The sequence below is a fragment of the Epinephelus fuscoguttatus genome, linkage group LG6 (assembly GCF_011397635.1).
Source record: "Epinephelus fuscoguttatus linkage group LG6, E.fuscoguttatus.final_Chr_v1".
Classification (NCBI taxonomy): Eukaryota; Metazoa; Chordata; class Actinopteri; order Perciformes; family Serranidae; genus Epinephelus; species Epinephelus fuscoguttatus.
This window is the reverse complement of record NC_064757.1, coordinates 33,829,053-33,847,823: the sequence shown is the minus strand read 5'-3', so window position 1 is coordinate 33,847,823 and position 18,771 is coordinate 33,829,053. Positions and strand designations below refer to the sequence as shown.

The window sequence follows — 18,771 nt, the reverse complement described above, 5'->3', positions numbered from 1 at the left end:
TAAATACCCCACCACCCTTCCCTCCCTCATCATCCCTCCCTCCCTCCTCCCTATTTCTCCCCACACTCTCAATTCTCCGCTTTCTCTTTCCCCCTCCCCTCCAGAGAGAAAGCTCGTCTCGGCTGAAAAACACACTCTACTTTGTGCAGCATATTGCTTATTAAGACATTTGCGAAAACATAAATTAAAAATACTACAGCTTGTTGTTTATTTTTTTTCATTTTCTGCTCCAACATCAGACTGTTCTGAACAGAATCTAAAAAAAGAAGAGAAATTTATAAAAGAAAAACAGCACAGTGTCCCTCAGTCTGGCTACATTAAATGAACTGGATTCCCCTGTTGTTCATGACATGGTATGACCCTCCTGCCTTGAAGCGAACACAGCAGTCTGTACCATGATGGGTGAAATGGTAAGAAGAGAAATGAATTCTTCAACACATGTCCTGAGTTTGGTCAAATCATGTCAGTGCGGGGTTTTTTTCCGTCATGTGATAAACAACATGGGATCAAGATGGCTGCTTTGATTTCAGCCTTTGCTTTCACTAGTGTTTGTGTCTCTGCTCGTCTCCTCTCTGCTGGTCAGAAAGTGTGTGAGAAGTGGGGGAGGGGGGTGATCATTTTCTTCACCCCGCAAACAGGGATGTGCTTGTTGCTTGTGGCATTTTTTTTCCCAAATCAAAAGTTTCTGCAATTATTGGTCCGGTGAGGCGGTTGGAGCTGCAGGCAGAGTGAAGGACAGTGTGATACGGCACTAGAGGAAAATTCAGGTGTTTAAGTCACAAGGCATGCATGTTAACACTGAACTCAGAGAGTCACCACCAAAGTGTTTCAGCTGTGACGTGTGTGTAGAATGTGCTGTGCATGAGTCTTGTCAGTCTGTTTTGGTGTGTGCGTCAGTGTTTGTGCATTTCTTTCTTTGTACAGGTGGTGTTGTAAAAGTCCTGCTTGTGCCTGCATGCTCTTAGACACTAATAAGTGTAATATTTCTTACAGATACAAGATACAAGGAATGCAGTGTTTGTTTGAGTGACATTTTATGCCACTAATTTGTTTTAACTCTGAATTTTCAGCTGAGAATAAATGCATTAAAAGCGGGACTTTTACGATCACCAACACTGTATCATATGTGCACATGTGTCTTGTGTGCATGTGGTATGTCTCATCAAGTCTTATCAAGTTTTGTGTCCATCATTCTAGCAATCTGTCTGTTTCCCTCCCTCCTCTTTAGGAAGCACAGGAGGGGCTGCGTTGGCGTCGGGGAGGGTCAAGGGGTCACGCTGGGGTCACACACGGGGGGAGTATTTAGGGTTTCTTGGCACCTCGGTGAAAGATTTCAGCTCATAAGGGATCCCTGTGTCCACTTCGATGGATTTGCGGGAGAATAGCAGCCGGATATCATTGTGCAAGTAGATCTTCCCAGATTTGGAGCTCTGGAATCTGAAAACCAAGAAAAATATTATTTAAAAAAAAGACACTGTAGTTCCTCTGTGTGCAACTCTTGCTTGTTTTTAAGTTATTCTTGTAATCTTATATTTCAAGACATCTCGACACGGGCACAATTTAAAGTCAAGTGATGCAGACAGGTGAAATCTCAGTCTTACCTGAGATGTATCAGGTAGCAGAGAATCTTCTTCCTGTCTAGCACTCCGCTCCCTGGAGACGCCTCGCTTTTCCCCTCCACCCCTTCCTCTACAGGCACCAGGAAGATGCGGTGCCGCAGGAAGGTCATGTGATTAACGGGCATGTCGCCAAAGTTATAGGTCACCAGGAACATCTTCACCACAGTTTTGTTGGGATTAAATAAGGTCTGAGAACAGATGACGGACTAAAGTCAGCATTTCGAACAGCCAAAATTAGACAGCTGGTGGTAGTTTCAAAATAAAGGCTAACTTTTTAAACCTGGACACTATTCTCCCATGTTTTTGTGTCTAAGCGACTAATGGAGACAACAATTTTTGAAACTGGTCCAGTATAGAGCAAGAGGGCTGCAGCCGACAACGATGAGACAGGCTCAGATTATTTTAAGTATCTGACAACATTATAGCAAGGATCTCTATAGACACAGACCTTTTTAATTAAAGAGCAAGATCCTTTTTGTTTAACCAGAAACAGCCTTGAAATCGCTATCGCCAACCTCACCAGACTCCCTTTAAATAAACAGAAATTTTGTCATCGTTAAAAACACTTCTTTCAAAGTCAACAGAAACAAAATAAAACTCACAAAAACAGTCTCGCTTTGTCTTTCCACCGTTCCAAAAATCACCAGCTCTGTGTTGCTTGAAATAAACCCTTAATTCATCCAGTTAGATGTGAAAATGTGCTGGCTCTATACACACCAAAATCACTGTTTATTTAAACAGAGTCTGGTGGGTTTGCCGACAGCAATTTCTGGGCTGTTTTTGTTGCAGAGAAAGGTTCTCATTCTTTAACAAAAACGTCTATCTCCTCAGGGATCTTTCCACAATGCTGTCGGACACCGTCAGCTGCTGCGCGCTCGCTCAATACTGGACCAGTTTCAAAGTTTGTTGTCTCATGGCTGCCTGGTCTTCTCTTGAGCAAAGAATGAGATGAGGATGAAGAAAAGATGAACTTACCACTTGAATGGTCCCTGCTTTGGGTATGCTGTATCCTTTCTTTCCAAGAGGCTCGAGGGATATCACACCCTGTGGGGGACAGAGACAGAGACATGGCTCTGATTAAATGTCCTCGATCACTGTGAGGGTGAAATAACTCATTCTTTGGTACATTTTAATAGCTGTGAACTTTGACATCAGGATCTAGATCTGGATGTAGAAGAAATATGCTGAAATGAAACTTTCGGGGAGCAGCAGTGTAACAGCCCTCAAATCACCACAGCTTTTCCACAAATTTGACCCATCATTGCAGTTTCCTATGAGTTCAGCACTTATAGCAGTCCCCTGCATAACATCACCAAACTTCTTTGTTTCTGGTAGTAAAGATGCAGATATGAACGACATGAACGTCTTGCATTTATCAACAAAAATGACTGCTAAAGACCTGCAAGGCATTCCCTGATGTTCTGCACGAAAGCTGGGGTAAACTGTTATGCACCATGTGCAACGCTGTGTGTGCAACGCTGTGTGTGCAACATGTGCAACACTACTTCTACCATAAAACCATGAGAATGGCTGAAACTTGTAAACAACAGACAAGACAAATTTCCATGACAGAGGCTGTTGAATCCAGATCTTCTGCATGTACTTAAAGAATCAAGGTAAGATTGAATATGTGTGGTTTGTGGTAACGTTCGTGTATAAATTACAAACTCAGAGCAGTGCAATTTTACTCCTCCTCGCAATTTTATTGCAAAAGAAAAGCCTAAAAAAAATCGTAACATGCATCACCATTTCTTTAGAAAAGCTGCCATAAAATCCTTTGAAGCATAAAGCATTTTAAGCCACAACAATCCCAAAAAATGCCCGCAAATCCTAGAGGGTCTTTTAGTACAGTAGTAATTTTTGGTTCAAGACACAACTATATAGGTTATGCACGTAAAACCAATGCCTCATTCTAAAATACCTACATTATGCTATAGCTACAAAGGCAGCGACGCAGGGAGTCATATAATGGTAAAAGTCAATTAACAGTTCAAAGTACTGAATCAAAAGAGGCCTTACATTCACCACTTTTATACACAGCAATTCAGAGTCAACATGAGGCATGAAGCTAAGAAAGTGAAAACAGCTGTTTTCCAAATGGTCCAGAGTCACAGCAGACACAGTTTATGACTTGTTGAAAGCAGATCTGAAGTTGTTTACATATTTATGCTGGCCCTACCTTGCAAAGTACTTGTTTATCTTGTGCTGTATGATTATATATGTGATAAATATATAGTGTTAAGTGCTGATGTGGACAGATGTGAGAAAAGCGTCACGATATCTGCATGAATGGAAAAACACACTACATATTTTTTACATCTGGTTCTGAATAGAGAAGCCAACATCAACCTTGGTGAAGCCAATTCTGTTTCTGGAGTTTGTTCCGATCTCTAATTTTGCATTGTTTTTCTTTCAATGAGTGTATTGTTTTCACACAAGCAAACACACTACCTGCCACGTGCAAGAAAGTGTGTTGGTTTTTGTTTGTTTTTTTGTTTGTGCTTGACTAAGTGTGCGCACAATATCTTTCAGACACACACACACACACACACACAGACTGACCAGGAAGGGTGAGGGTGCGCTGTGCTCTGAGATGTCGTAGTATGTAACTTGCACCGGCAGGGTGACGTGCTGTGGGCAGTAGGAGCCGCTGGCACCGATCTCCGCCGTGAAGCCTTCGATCCGGCCTGACGGGGAGAATCGTCCCTTCAGTATCGACTCCTGTAACGCACAAGAGAAGGAGAGTAAATAGTCGTGAACAGGAGCCTTTTTAAAACTCTTTATACTGTAAAATGTTGGTTTAATTAGGGAGTTGAGCATTTACTGCTGCACTCTGAGTCACGCTTGGCCAAAAATTCAGATAAAAACACCTTTGTATGGTGAGGTCCATGAAGTTCTACATTTTATGTATTTTTGTAATTAAAACAAAAGCAGTGTTCACAGTAATAAAACGTGCACCTGCAGGCCCACAGCGTGAGCCAAGAGGAGGATATTTTGAACGCATTAGTTCTTCAACTAACATTATTACTCATTTTACCTTGTTTTATTGGCAAAGTTTTATGAGCCACTGTCTTAAATTAGCTACACTAAGAAGTAAAACAAACATCATAGATAACTTCACATGTCATTTTGGGCACTGACTTATATTCTGCACTCACTGTTAGTCCTTACAACCATAGGCAATCAATCAAACTTTATTGCAGACTCCAACATCCAAATAGACATACAATCACATACAGTACATAAAGCAAAAAATACAGTAAAAAGGCGTTATATTACATAATATTAAAAGTACTTGTACATATTCAGTAAAAGGCATCTAATAAATAAGAGCAGCAAAAAATGCAATTTAAAAAGTGCTTATACACATTTTATAAAAGGCACAAATACCAGTGTTTCCACATATAGGATTGGTATCTAACAGAACTACACCTTGGATTGGTCACCTGTATAATAAGATTATTCTGGGACCCCTGCAGTCTACATATAAACTTAAACATCAGTCTTCTCAGGGTGGCCTGGAAGGTGTTTATCCCTAAATCACAAAAAAGCTTGCTGGCACTACTACCCCTGGGCTGCTTGAGCAGGATTCTGAGACAGTCATTATATGCAACCTGGAGTTTACGCAAGCTCTCTTTCTTATACCTCACCCAGAGGGGGGCCGTGTACATAGGGGTGCAGTAAGCTCTAAACAAGTTCACCTTCACTTCACCAGAGCAGTAGTGAAATTTTCTCACTAACATATTGGCTTGGACATATAGCATTCTTCTCTGTCTAAGCATGTCAGCATCATCCTCCATCTTATCATTGATGATGTGGCCTAGATATTTTGCATTGGTACACACAGACAGGGTTTGACCAGACAAACAGAAACCTGGGAAATTAAGATGTTGATCCTCCTTGGTCCTACATATCATTATCATACTCTTTTTGGCAGTATACTTGATGTCAAACTTGACTCCATAGTCTGAGCATATGTTGAGAAGCTGTTGGAACCCTGCACTACTGGGAGATATAAGGCAAGGCTCTGCAACAATTAAAACAACCAGCCAGGCCTGTTCAACACACAGAATAAGATTTTAGCTCTGCTTCTCTCATGTATGTAAATGGCAAGGACAAAAAATTAGGAACACCTCTCGATTTAATGTTCCCACCTGTAACCATGACCTAACTAATATGCATAGAATTTACATATTTCTGACAATGTCACCAAAAACTGATTGTACAGATGGCCAAAGAGTGTGTGTCTACCTGGAATGGCTTTACATTGGTCAAGGTTTGGGTTTGTCTGTCAACACTGTGTGAACACCGGCACCATCTTTGACCTGCAGTGAAACTTTTAAAATAATGTTTAAAATGTGTACCTCGAAGTTGCCAAGTAGTGATCTGCTGATGGAAGATGAGGGCCAGCTGGAACGTGTGGAGCGGCCAGTGTCTGTGTGTCTGCCGCTTCGCAGCTGCCGACTGAATATGACCACAAACACATACAAAACAGACTGGTGGTTAGTGGTTAAGATTACACTAATTTAGTCTCGACCGACATCTCACATGCTTCTGAGTGTGTCTGAGTATTCAGCTACAGACAAAAAATGTTGACTATGTTGACTTTGCTGCAGTCGGTCTGGCTGACATTGAACTGATTTCATCTATACACGTGTGCATTCTTACCACGCAACATTGTTCTCTTTAAGCTGTTGTTGGTAACTTTTTAATAAAATTTTATAAAATATAATATTAAAAATAATAAAACTTTTACTTTTACATATTTACAAAACTGTCACTTTTTAGTAGTACATGAGACAGTCTGTGAAAAAATCATATTCCTCTGCCTCCTTGTAGTGCTTCTAATGGCCTCACCAAGCACCACCCATCAGCCGGAGCAAAGTTTCTCATTTTACAGCCAAACAGTACACTAAAATATGTTTCTGAAAATATTTGAGGCAAGAATTTAACAATGCAGTCATAGACTTTTGATTCATATTTGGTCAGCGCTGCGTAGTTTGACAGTTTGACCACAGTTCACGAGCACTGACTGACACGACTAACAGCTACGTCAAAAACACACAAAGAAGACGTAGAAGAGCTATGAGGAGGAAGAGGAAGATGATTTTTTTTCTTCTTACAGACGATCTTTCTCATGTACTGCTGTGTACTGTGTGGATGTAGTGACAGTTTCAGCAAATATGGCAAACAGTCATTTTCAGAAAAGGTCCCACCTGTAACTTTAATCCCTCTTTAAAAAACCCTCATCTTTTTAATGCTGATATTCAAAAATAAATTATATAACTTGGTTGAAAATATGAAGAACACTCACCTTTTCAGCCGCAGCCCACTTTTTAGCCGTCTCCCTGATCTTGTGCAGTCTGTGGCAGTCTGAACAAAGAGAGGACAGAAAAAAAAGGAAATTATTACTTGGTTTTCTCTGTTAATATACTAATTTAAGTCAGCCTATAGCTATTCACAAATGAGCAACTTGCTTGAAATGCTAAAAAACGTAACTCCTAAATACACTCAGAGAAAATGAAGATATTTAAATAAAGAAAAAGTGGCCGTGTGTTTATATGTGTAGCTGTGTATTTCAGGTGTCCGCTTACTTACTGAGCACTGACTTTTGGATGTTGCATCACACGCATAAACATTCCCCATTTCCAGGCTGCCGTTCATCGTAAAGGCCACCCAACTGTCAGGTGACTCGTCACTAGCCAAACCTATGCTACCTGCTAGCCATTTGCTCACAGCAAAACTTTCACTCATGGTTAGCTTCTTGTCATTAGCTAACCTTTGACTACACTGGCTCTCCACAGAGCCCGGGGCTCTTTGTCAGCTCGTCGTCTCATCGTCACACTCGATTAAAACCACAGACGGCATCTTAGAATATCCTGCCGTCTCCCCTTTCTGTGTCTCTTAAGTATCTTTTTCTAACCTTTATTTGCTGAAATATCCCCGTGACAGTTGAACCCTGCTCCTTTTCTTCCTTTCACTGTGCTTTCTGTCCCTAATTTATGTCCTTGAGTCTTTCTTACATCTGTCTGTTTCTCCCTGTCCTTCCCTCACCAAACACTAAACACCTCTCGTCACAATGAGCCCACCACTGTATGAAACCTAACCAGTGAACTAGTGAACCCCATTGTCATCATTTGCACACTCCCATCCCACAAACACACACTCAAAGCTCTTTCTGGCCTCCCAACGTTCAAAAATGGCCAATTCACTTCCAGAACCATTTTTTAAGCAGGATGTATGTGCATGTGTGTTTGTGTGTTTGCATCTGTGTGTGTTGATTTGTGTGCATGTGTATGAGAGACACAGCACACTCATGTGGGGGAACAATGGACGCTCCCTCAATGGGCTTTATTCTGGAGCTACTCAGCCTGTTCCAGCGTGGCGTGATAATGAGCCGGCCATCACTTCATTCTTTCACTTTTACTCATTCTCTTAGTTTCTCTGTATTTATGTCTCGGCCTCTTTTCCAGGATTGTCAAGGTTCACAGATGTCTTATCATCAACCACTGGCCTTTAATGGTCACTACTTAATCTGTTTTCAGTGTTTTAGAAGCTTGTCTGTGTGGTGGTCAAAACGTTTTTGGTCTAAAAGCGTGGTATTTGCATTGCAAATGTGCACATGCTGTTTTTCTACAAATGCTGCAATAAAATCACTTAGAGCTTCTCTTTTTGTGGTAGTTAATAAGGCTTGGAAAACTGTTTCATTCGGTTGTTAAAAAGAGAAAGAGAAAGCAGTTTTCCTCAAATAAAATGGCGTTCCCTCAAGGATTTTATGATATCATTAATATTGGGATCACAGAAGTATTTTGTTACATCTATTTATTTCAGACTCTTGCAGATGAAGGTTCCTCAGTATTGGAAACATTTGCTCAAAGCAGCTAACTGCATTACTGTCATTAAATGTACTGATTAAAGTTAAATTCTGTCTGTTTTTGACTTCAACTCATCAGTGTGCCACCTTAAACTGTGTGCTAGGCTAACCACTCACACACCATGGCTGTATCTGTCTTGTAGTTACGACCAAGTTGCACTACAACTAATATTAGCTATTAGCTAGCACAGGAGTTGAAAATATTGGCTGATGCAGTTGTGGTAAATTAAATCACTTAAAATAAACCAAGAAAGAAGTGTGAATCTGCTGACCTTAGAGGGAAGCAGGTGGTTCCAATAAGGGGCAGCTTTAGCATCAGTGCTGCGACATGACGCCGGGCCAAGTCCTGTTGCCAGCAGTGACAGCCTGCTCCTTTTGGATGTGGAGGGTCCCTCATCTTCTGAGCATGACTCGCCCGTGTCGCTCGGTGACAGAAGCCTCTTTTTGGCTGGCCAGTGGCCTCCAGAGGATAGACGGTGGCCATTACTGCTGGGAGTTTTCTCCCAGGAAGCCAGGCCGTTAGAGGATGAGGAGGCAGCCTGGGTGGCACTTCGCTCAGGTGGGGAGGATTCGAGTCCAATGTCCCATTCGGTGGCCTCCCCTGGCTCCTGCAGTTCTGTGTGGTGCGGGGGGGAAAAAGGGCCTGGGGGACTTGTGGGACTGGCTGGGTTGGGAGTCTCGTATGTGGACATTTCATATAAGTGGGGGCTGGGCTGGCCTCCAGATGAGCCATTACTACAGCTCTCATTTGCAGGGCTACCTAGTGAGTAGGTGGGTGTGTGGCCCCCGTTAGGTGGCTCAGTCCTGGCTGAGCTTCCGAGGGGATGACCCTGGTCACACAGATGGCCATGTGGGTCACACATTGGGGGTGATTTAGGTGAGAGTGGAGCAAATACATCAGGAATGGGCCTGTCATGATTGTGCTGAGTTGGGCGTCGGGAGGGGTTGTGGCTTGGGGAGAGGGGTGGAGACCTGGGTGACAGTCCCCCCTCCGAGTCTCTGTGCTCCATCTGTGTGCAAGAGTATACAGAACCAGGCCCACCAGGGCCCGTCGCTAAGCCCATCCCGACACCTTGAGCTGGAGCAGGGCCACACAGCACCCCTCCCTCTAACTCCTCCTTGTCTAAGGTGTCCCCCAGGTGGGGGCGCTTATGAGTCAACTGGGGCTCCTCTAGCCCCCTTTTCACGCCAAACCGGACAGGCCTCTGTTGAGTATCAGTGTGGGATTCTGTGGAGGTAGAAAATCCCCCCAACTGGGAGAAAATGGAGAGCTGGTAGACCTTTTGGAGCCGCAGCTCCTCCTGGCCAAAGTGCCTGGGCACCCCTGGTCTGACACCAGGGTCTAGGCCCTGTGTTGGGGCTGTAGGTGGAGGCAGGTCCCCCTCTTGGGCTGGAAGATCTAATGGAGCCTTTTTGTGGGCTAATTCCACGTGAATGTGCCGCATGGTTGCTATGCTGGAGGATGATAGTCTTGACTAACTTGCAACACAGTCAAGCAGGTCCTCACAAATGCCAGGAGGCAGAGCAAGATGTTCCACAGTAGAAGGAAGTCCTATACTTCCTGCTGTGATGTTGTCAAACAGTGTGAATCAGGAAGCTGAGCCGCACAGCACCTGAGAAAAACGAAACACAGCATTACGATTCAGGGCAGATTTCAATAAAGCATTATATAATGTTAGACTGTTGATCGAACATAAAATCTAAACGCCACTCGGGACTTGGCAGTTTTAAAACAGTATGCAAATACAGCTCTTTAACTGCATTAATTAGCCACTTTATTAATGCAGTTTAGGCAATGCATAAGCCTAATTTGTCTCCTGTCTAATTGAAGACAATGCCAGAGATCAGAATCTCACCTCTGTGCCCGTCCTTGTCTAATTCTGCCCGTGTGGACAACCTGCATCTGGCACAACATCTGGAGGTTGTGTCTAAAATTGTCTGCTAAAGGAAACCGTTTATCTCCATGGCAGCTGCCACAAAACAACGCCAACATCCCAGGATCAGGAATCAGGAAATAGTGAGGACTCCAGAGGACGCAGGAGTTAAGGAGGTGGGCACAGAGGCTATGACCTGAGGAGAAAGAAAAAAAGGTGTGTTGGTTAAAAATTAAAATAAAATCAACTAACACCATGATAGATATAACAGTTTATGGTCTGAAGTTACTAAAGACATTCCACTTTTCACTGCATGCTTGTCAAACACCTCGGATACATTTCCAAGAATAAAAAGGTTTTGATTTATTTTAACCAATTTGAAGTTACAACTGGTCAGTATGCATCAATTACATTATGTTTCTTTGTTAAGGAAAGACATTTAATTTAAGACAGTCTGCAACAAGTGACTTGGATCAAATCATCCCAGTTAAGGCTGAAACTTACCAGAGGGGCAGAGTGTCAGTGACGCAGGACACTCTTGAGAGGAAACGTCTTTGTACTGAAATCGGAAATACCAGTAACTCTATCGGGGCTCCCCCTGTGGTTGGCTGATAGCCAGACACGCCCTCCTTGGTCACCTGGGCGTGGGACACGGCACGACTGTGGCATCATGACACGGTCATTCCACCCAGAATCCTTGAAGAGGCAGAAAGACACAAAGAAATCAAGTCAGTTTTTTTACACTTCTACTTTCAGAAGACTATTCCTCCTGAAAAAACACACACACACACACAGACTAAGACAGACATGCTGATGTACACATTCAAAATTACACCAAAGAGAGCCACAGAAGCACACATATGTCCATACACCTCTGCATACTTGAAGAGACACACTGCAGAAGAAGGCACATGTATTGTGCAAACGCAGCAAGTTAAGGAGTCAATATTTCAGTCCATTCCTGAACTTGAGAGAAACAACACAAAAGACAAATCAATCAAATAATCAATCCCTTTATCCTTGAGTACTCAACAAGTCAGATGAGGGAGAATGTTAATCTCCTTCTCTTTAAGTACAAAACCCCAAACACTTTGGATTGAGGATCAAACATGGAGGAGCCACTGGTGGAGTGACGAGTTGATATTTCCAGTTTTAACTTGGCACTAAGTGGTCCAAGGCCAAGAGAAGCGGGCCGTTTCCCGACCCACTTGGACCAGAACTTGGGAATGTGGAGGGTGGGGGAGTCGCAGTGAACCGTCACCATGGCAACCAGTAGCCCAAGGATAACGGCTCCTTTGTGTTTGGCCACAAAGAGGGAGAAAGAATCAGAGCTACAGAGGGAGAGGGGAGGGTGGACGGTGGTGGAGGGTGCTGGGGGGGCAGGGGGAGACTGGCAAAGATGCTCCTCCAAGAAAATATCTATCAAAATGGCTGTCCTCCATGAGGTGTGTACAGCCAGCCAAAAAAATTCAACACACTGTGATAGAGGCCTGTGCTGTTAACCTAAAGCAAGCAAAACATATCAGACTGAGGATCTTACTCATGCCATCCAAAGCTTGAAATGTTAAATGTGACAATAATTGGAGGAGGTTTTTGAAAATAGCCAAGAAAGCTAATGTGCCTAACAGCCTGCTGGCACCCATATAGATCAATAAAAAAGAGGAATACGGCTGGTTCCTATTTAGACCTACATTACAGCAACTAGTTATTTCACTTTCTGGTATTTCTCTCTGAATCACCATGACGAATGAAGAGATCCATTACTGTACTTACACAAAAGGAATGACACAGGCCTTAAGAACAAGGAGGAAGAAAGAAAAAACTGGCAAGTAAAAAGGAACTGTAGATAACAACAGTAGTCTATAGGTATTTTCCACTAGATTGAAACACACCTGAAATTCATCCGCTGGTGAAACTGTAAGTGGTGTTGAATAAAATCCCCAAATTGCTATAAAAATATGCAATGATCAGACTTGGTAGGTGATACCCCGGGTATTACTTACCTAACTGCATTCTAGGTAACCTCTGGCTGATGTTAAAATTCCTTGGCTGGAAAAATAGTGTTCATATGAGCATGTATAGTGATTTATCTATCTTTTCTCAAACAAAATTCTCCATTCAGTCGGAACAAAACAGTTGTCAACTTAAACAAGAAGGGAGGGATCATCTGTCAAAGATGACACAAGACAACAAGACAGCTCAAGAAAGAAGAATATAAAAGGGAAAGTAGAGACAGACTGAGGGCCTGTGTCCACATTGTGTTTTTTTCCCCAAATGGCAGCATCTTTTTTCAATTGTTCCCAATGAGGTGAGAGCGCATGCAGCCCCATGTGGCCGTCAAGAGAAAAGTGCCACGCCCAGCTTCTTTTTTTCAGAGCGGATCGGCTTTTATAATCTGAGCACTTCCAGATGAAAATCTCAGAACTTTTCAGAAAGGCGCTGGTGTTCTCACTGCCACTACTGTCTATCCTTAGCTGTATAATACTGTCACAGTAAAGACAGAAGAGCCCCTTTGTGGTTTCTGAGTGTTGTGCTTTTATCACCATGAGAGTTATAAGCTTGCTAGTAACTGTGTCGTCAATTCTCTGTTAACATACTGTAGAATTACGTTAGCTGCCCAGCTCACAATCAAGATTTTGTTGTCATGGACACAAAACCCAAGTCATTTTAAAAAGCTCTTGGAGCACTTTTTTGCCAATGAAAAACGCACTGTGGACACTGTGGAGTCTACCTTCCCATACATACAACTGCAATGTAATGGTATATCATCAAGTAAAAATGCTTTACCATCACTGCAAACAAAGCATTGCATGGGGATGATGCCAAGAGTCACCTGTAATTACTTACAATGCTACATTAAAAAAACAGCTTATGCAATCACAAAATGCCTGAGTGCCTCTCCTATAATTCAACAGAACGTCATTTTACAGTCCAGTGCACATGCATATAAAATATATTAACAACCCAAGAGAGAGCAGATTTGGGTTACATTTTTTATACTTTACCCAACAGGAAAGAAAACACAGTAATAGGACAATAAATAATAACCTAATAGTAACATTCATAGTCTAAATGACATAAATCACTACTGCTTTAACTTACTGTTTTAACTGGAATTAGAAAAATATGAACAGGAGGGAACATCACTAAAACTTCTGAAAACACTTAAGGGTCACACATCAACTGCTGCCCATGAGGGAACATTTGCAAGACAAATCCTGTAAACAAGATTATTTTGCTGATGCTTCTCAGGGTGGGGGACACTCCTCAAGCCAAACAAGAACTGCCCTAGTCAAACAGGGATATCTAGTTAATCTCATTACCGAGTCAAATAACAAAAGATAGGGAGCATTACTTGCGTATTTGAGTTCACTTAACATGATACAACAAATCACCGCCTCTTGTTTTGTCCCCTCTTAAAGTCAGGTGGAGACTCCTCAGCACGGAGTGGGGGATGGGACATAATGGGAGAGGAGTCAGCGATGAGTATTTATAGTCAATGCCTATGTCATAGCTCACTGGGAGAACCCAAAGGCTCTGTGCTAGTTCCTACTTGATTTCTGACCTTGTTTTGAACTAGCTGAGCAGGAGACTGGCAGAGGCTACGCAGCCCTTTTCAGGCTTGATCCAGGAGCCAACACCGTAGGGGAAAACTCTGGCTTCACCCCAAGAAAGGCTTCAGGTTGCTGGGCGTGTGTGCCAGCTCAGGCTTGAGAACTTAACAACTCTTTTACTGCATCGCTGAACATTGTAGTAGTTTTAATACACTCAACCTCGTACCTGCTGCCTTAGGCAATCTTCCCATGTTCACGACTGGTCTACCGGTATAATCTGATCTGTGTAAAATGCACATGACCTGTGCACACTTACTGTAATAGCCATGTATATATAAAAACCTACTTTTTGCAACTTCAGTGAACCAATGTTGCCAATATGAGTAAATGAAACATTTTTATTATCTACATAAAATCATTACATTTTCCATTTAAAATCTGTAGAGTGATCCAGGGGTGACATTTTCTTGTGGGCCAGCTCAGATGTTAGGGTCGCCCTGGTTCCCTCGACAAAAAGCCAGCATGATTTTTCCATTGGATTTTGGATTATTGCAGAAAAATAAGCTCTGTGGCAAACAAAGGTTTATGACACTTACATGTATTGTTCAGCAATTTAATCTTCACAAATGCACACCATTTTGTGATTTGTGAAGCTTAAATGCAATCGCCAGAAGCACACAGCTAACATGAGGCAAAAACAAACTACATCATGGTCGCTTGACTACACAGTTGCTACTACAACAAGGCTGTAAAGCCTTTTCCAGCAACAACCTCTGTAGTCTAATTAAGCTACTTGTTAGCAATCTCCTTTTTTTAGGACTCATAAAAGCTTCACAATTCACAAGTGGGGTATTTACTGAAGAATATATGTTGTACAACAAAACTTGAAAATCTTAAGGTCAGGCATCTAACCAAAAACCCATTCAAAAATTCCACTGACTTAAAGATGAACCGCATGAGCAAAAATGCAAACTCAATTCCAGGTTTAAGGACTCCCTCCTGCACCACTCTATTATTCATAGCTATCATTATTCAAAAAAAGTCATGACCTTCAAAATTCATCTCACATTTACTTGATTGAACACTGCTGACATGAAGCATTAAGATGTATACACATCACTGACAGGCCAGGTGCAATCTCAATGTAACATCTGCAGCACCTCTGGAAGTGGACCAGCGAGCAATCATTCATAAAGAGACCGAGCGAGAGTAGAAATGATGCGATGACACAGACAAAGTAATGAGAAACATCTGACAAGAAGGAAACACCCAAACAGAGAGAGAGAGAGAAGAGGGAGGATAAGGGGAACAAACAGACACCACAGCCCAGCCACAGACCTTGAGGAAGGTATAAATACAGCAGGTGCAGGCAGAGCTCCACAATGTCAGGGCCAACTCGGAGTGTTCAGGGCTATGCAGCACAAAGAAGCAGGTCTGACACTTGTTAGTACACGGCCTTAAAATAATGATGTACCAAATGGCAACCTCCTGTGTATATCAGTGAACCTTTCTAGATTTTAAAAAATCCTTTTGAGCCACCAGAGCTGTCCTCTGAGTAATCATTTCTTGAAAATGGCCCCAGAAAAAAAACTGGGCTATACAATATATGATTATTAAATTCAAAGGTTCAAAAGCATATCTGGCTCTGTCACACCTTGTTTTATTTGCATGCACAAAGGAGGAGGAAATGCAATGCTTATGTGTGGGTGAAACAAAGGCAAATGAGGAAAACAGGTGAAAAACAATTGAGGCTACTTGGGCACAGAAACCAGACAATGATGAGATGAAGATTAAGTAAAGCGGTGAATGGGACCAAGAGCAAATGCATTTAAAAGAGGTATCATTTGCCTCGGCACAGGCCTGGCTCAGGATGAAAATGAGAATAAACTGAGTCATGCTTACTGAAACAATGAAATAGGAAATGAGTTTTTTCAGATGAAGTAAACTAAGGACAATAATATGTGTATTTATTCCACAGCAGAAAAAGAATAAGAGAAAATACCACTCTAATAATGACTTCACTTTAAGGTAACTATTCAGGAGATTTCATTAACAGTCTAAAATCTGATCTGACTACGAAATGTCGTTGTGGACTGAAACTAAGGCCAAAACTCAAAGTTCACAAGGGCATCCCAACTAAAGACAAACAGTGTCAAGAAGCACTGGAGCTCTTACTCAAAGTCATGTATAAGAACTGAGGTCAAAGGGTCTGATACCTTTGACTTGAGAGATGCCTGCTGTGGAGCTCAAACGTTTAGTTCAGTAGATGGTCATGTCCTTCAAGGAGCGTATTTACCTGCTGAGGAGTTTTGAAATATATGCAAGTCTGTGTGTTCCTTTAGGCCAAGGAAGGAGCTGTGGTCGTGAGGTCAAAGGCCAACAGTCTGAGGTCAGATGACTTATGGAACATCAGGAGGACCAGATGCGTGTAATTTCATCATCATGAGAGAGTCAGTGGTTAAAAGCTAACACAAAGCCTGCCGATCTAAGAGTGGCAAATGATTTGCACACACTGGGTTAGTTCCACTGGACAGCCAATTAAGAGCTTATTAGACTGAGACACTCGTCAGTCATCGGCGTGGTAACTGGAGCATCAGTATGTTAACCAAAAACATCTGCAAAACAGACCAGAGTGCACTTAAGGCCCTGTTGCGCCCTGTAAACTTTGAAAAGTTGCACATGGGTGGACTGAAACAGACAAAAGTATGCACAGACTTGTCATCAGGAGGTTTGCAGATCACTCTGACCTAGAAACAAGCACTCAGTGAAATGTATTGGATTGTAAGGGGCAGAGTTCACAGCCACCACCTATCGTAAGAAAATACCCTGACATTTGGCCTGTGCCCATTCATCACAACACCCAGATGCTGCACGCTTGTGTACACACACACACACACACACACACACACACACACACACACACTCACACACACAAACGCAGGCACACAAACGCATATAACATTCAAAGTCACTGTCTCTCTTTCAGCATAAAAATGCTCAAAGGAAAATACAACAAACAATGGCAGTGACTCTTGGGCTTGTTTACGATCCTCATCAGCAGTGCAACAGATAAAACAAATGCATGATTCATTATTTTTTTAAAAACAGAATGTTCTTGGATAATAGCTGTACTCAAGCTTTGAGAAATTGTTTATGGGAGAAAAACAGCCGCTAACAGTTAACAGTTGTCTGTATTTACAAAAACTTGCCTGCTCCCGAGCAAGTTTAGAGGTTATATTCTTACATTATAATACAAAATATTGTTCATATTACATTATATTTTAAACAGATATGTAGTTACCTGGGTCCAGACCTTCGAATGTGCCCATTTCAATGAGTTTATAGTGACTGATTCTTCTGACAATGTAACATAAAACAGCAGTTTCTCAATGAGCGCTGCAGTGGGACTCAAGCAGCCAATCAGTGCCACGGGCAGGACTAACACCATTGTCAAGCTGTTGTCAAGCTGTGCAACAAAACCAATAAGGAGTTGTGATGCCCCTCCCACAGTCTTGGAGGATGTTCCAACCAACCTCATCAGGCAGTTGGTTGACATGGGAGGGCCGTTGCCTTGATTGAGCTCACCTGGGCCTTCCGAGCTATGAAAGCTGCCTCATGTATCACTCGCTCTCTTCTTTCTTACAGCAGAAATCCTCCCTGCCTCATTGGTTTTTGGTTTGCACCTACAACACCTCCGCAGCACACCTGACTCACATGCATGCATGGCTTTCACTGCTGACTTTGCTGACCTACACACTCAGTCTTAGTTTAATAAATTCTGGTTGTTTTTAACTAAATCTTTTGTTTGGACTCCCTACTTGTCACATTCACTGAGCCAGTTTGTGACAGGAGTAATAACGACAATGGCGAGCACTGTTACAAGAAGGACACTGCTATCAAGGCTGTTCTAAACCTACATGTCTGCTCAGTAACACCCAACATCATAGTTTGTTTTCGCTCCACTCTACTCTTCAAACTCTGGCAAAACAGGTATGTTGGCATGACTATGCATCAGTGTGGACTTAAAGTGAGGTTGCCAGTGATAGGTTAGGAAAAAATCAAATCCTCTTCCCCCACAGAAATTGGTTACAGTGGACGCAATGTCAAACTGAAGACAAAAACAGAGTGAAACAACTTGACAGTTCTGTCTGGTACCTGGCAAAGTATGTAGTACTGTAAATCCACAACATTCAAAAGCCAATAGAGTTGCAAACTCAAGTAAAGTAAAACAAGTGGCTCCTGAGGGAAACTTTACTCATTCTCAGCATATGTTTTTCCTCCCCTTGAGGGAATCAGTCACAAAAAAATATGTGAATAATGTCTAGATCCTAGGTGGCTGGGCTGGATACTTGCTCATGACTATGTTATATATCATGGACACTAATATTTCATGCTCTCAGAGACAGACAGCCTTCAGAGAGACACCGGGCACCAATGCAACACCATAGTCATCACAAAACCATGTTGTTCTCCTGGCTTGTGTTTGTATTTTTCATCCTAAACACCACAAAAACATACTTACTCATCGAGAAATGCAACACCCTGTTAAATGTCTTCTTAAAGGTGGAGTTCTCAGCTGTACTGACTAACAACAAAAACATCCAACAACCAAATTATGTAAAAAGTGCTGGCTGATTCAATGCCCGAGTGTCTTCCACACCTCCAACTTTTTGCCCAACTATCCCCTACAGTTCACTTAGTTGTTGTCAATGAGTGATATGAGCCGATCTTGAATGGGCCTTCTGTAAACACTGTCCTCACTAGCTGCACTCTGCCCTCCTTGCGTCCTCAATCCACCCTCTACACTCAGCCTGTATCGGAGGTGTGACAACATCAGCATGAAGTTAGCA

The 18,771-nt window shown here is 42.4% G+C and overlaps 1 protein-coding gene across 3 annotated transcripts in view; it reads right to left on the bottom strand.

Annotated features, from left to right (window-relative positions):
* Window position 1: 1 nt before the first annotated feature.
* Window positions 2–18,771, bottom strand: part of LOC125890056 (protein FAM214B) — a 34,415-nt gene continuing 15,645 nt past the window's right edge. For all 3 annotated transcript variants that reach the window (XM_049578455.1, XM_049578456.1, XM_049578454.1), the window contains 9 exons: window positions 10,872–11,063; window positions 10,350–10,563; window positions 8,766–10,106; window positions 6,934–6,992; window positions 5,984–6,083; window positions 4,182–4,340; window positions 2,595–2,663; window positions 1,602–1,807; window positions 2–1,437 (listed from right to left, as the gene is read on the bottom strand). In XM_049578455.1, coding sequence (XP_049434412.1) covers window positions 1,284–1,437; window positions 1,602–1,807; window positions 2,595–2,663; window positions 4,182–4,340; window positions 5,984–6,083; window positions 6,934–6,992; window positions 8,766–9,938 — 1,920 coding nt within the window. In that variant the 5' untranslated portion in view covers window positions 9,939–10,106; window positions 10,350–10,563; window positions 10,872–11,063 and the 3' untranslated portion in view covers window positions 2–1,283. The remainder of the gene's footprint in view (window positions 1,438–1,601; window positions 1,808–2,594; window positions 2,664–4,181; window positions 4,341–5,983; window positions 6,084–6,933; window positions 6,993–8,765; window positions 10,107–10,349; window positions 10,564–10,871; window positions 11,064–18,771) is intronic.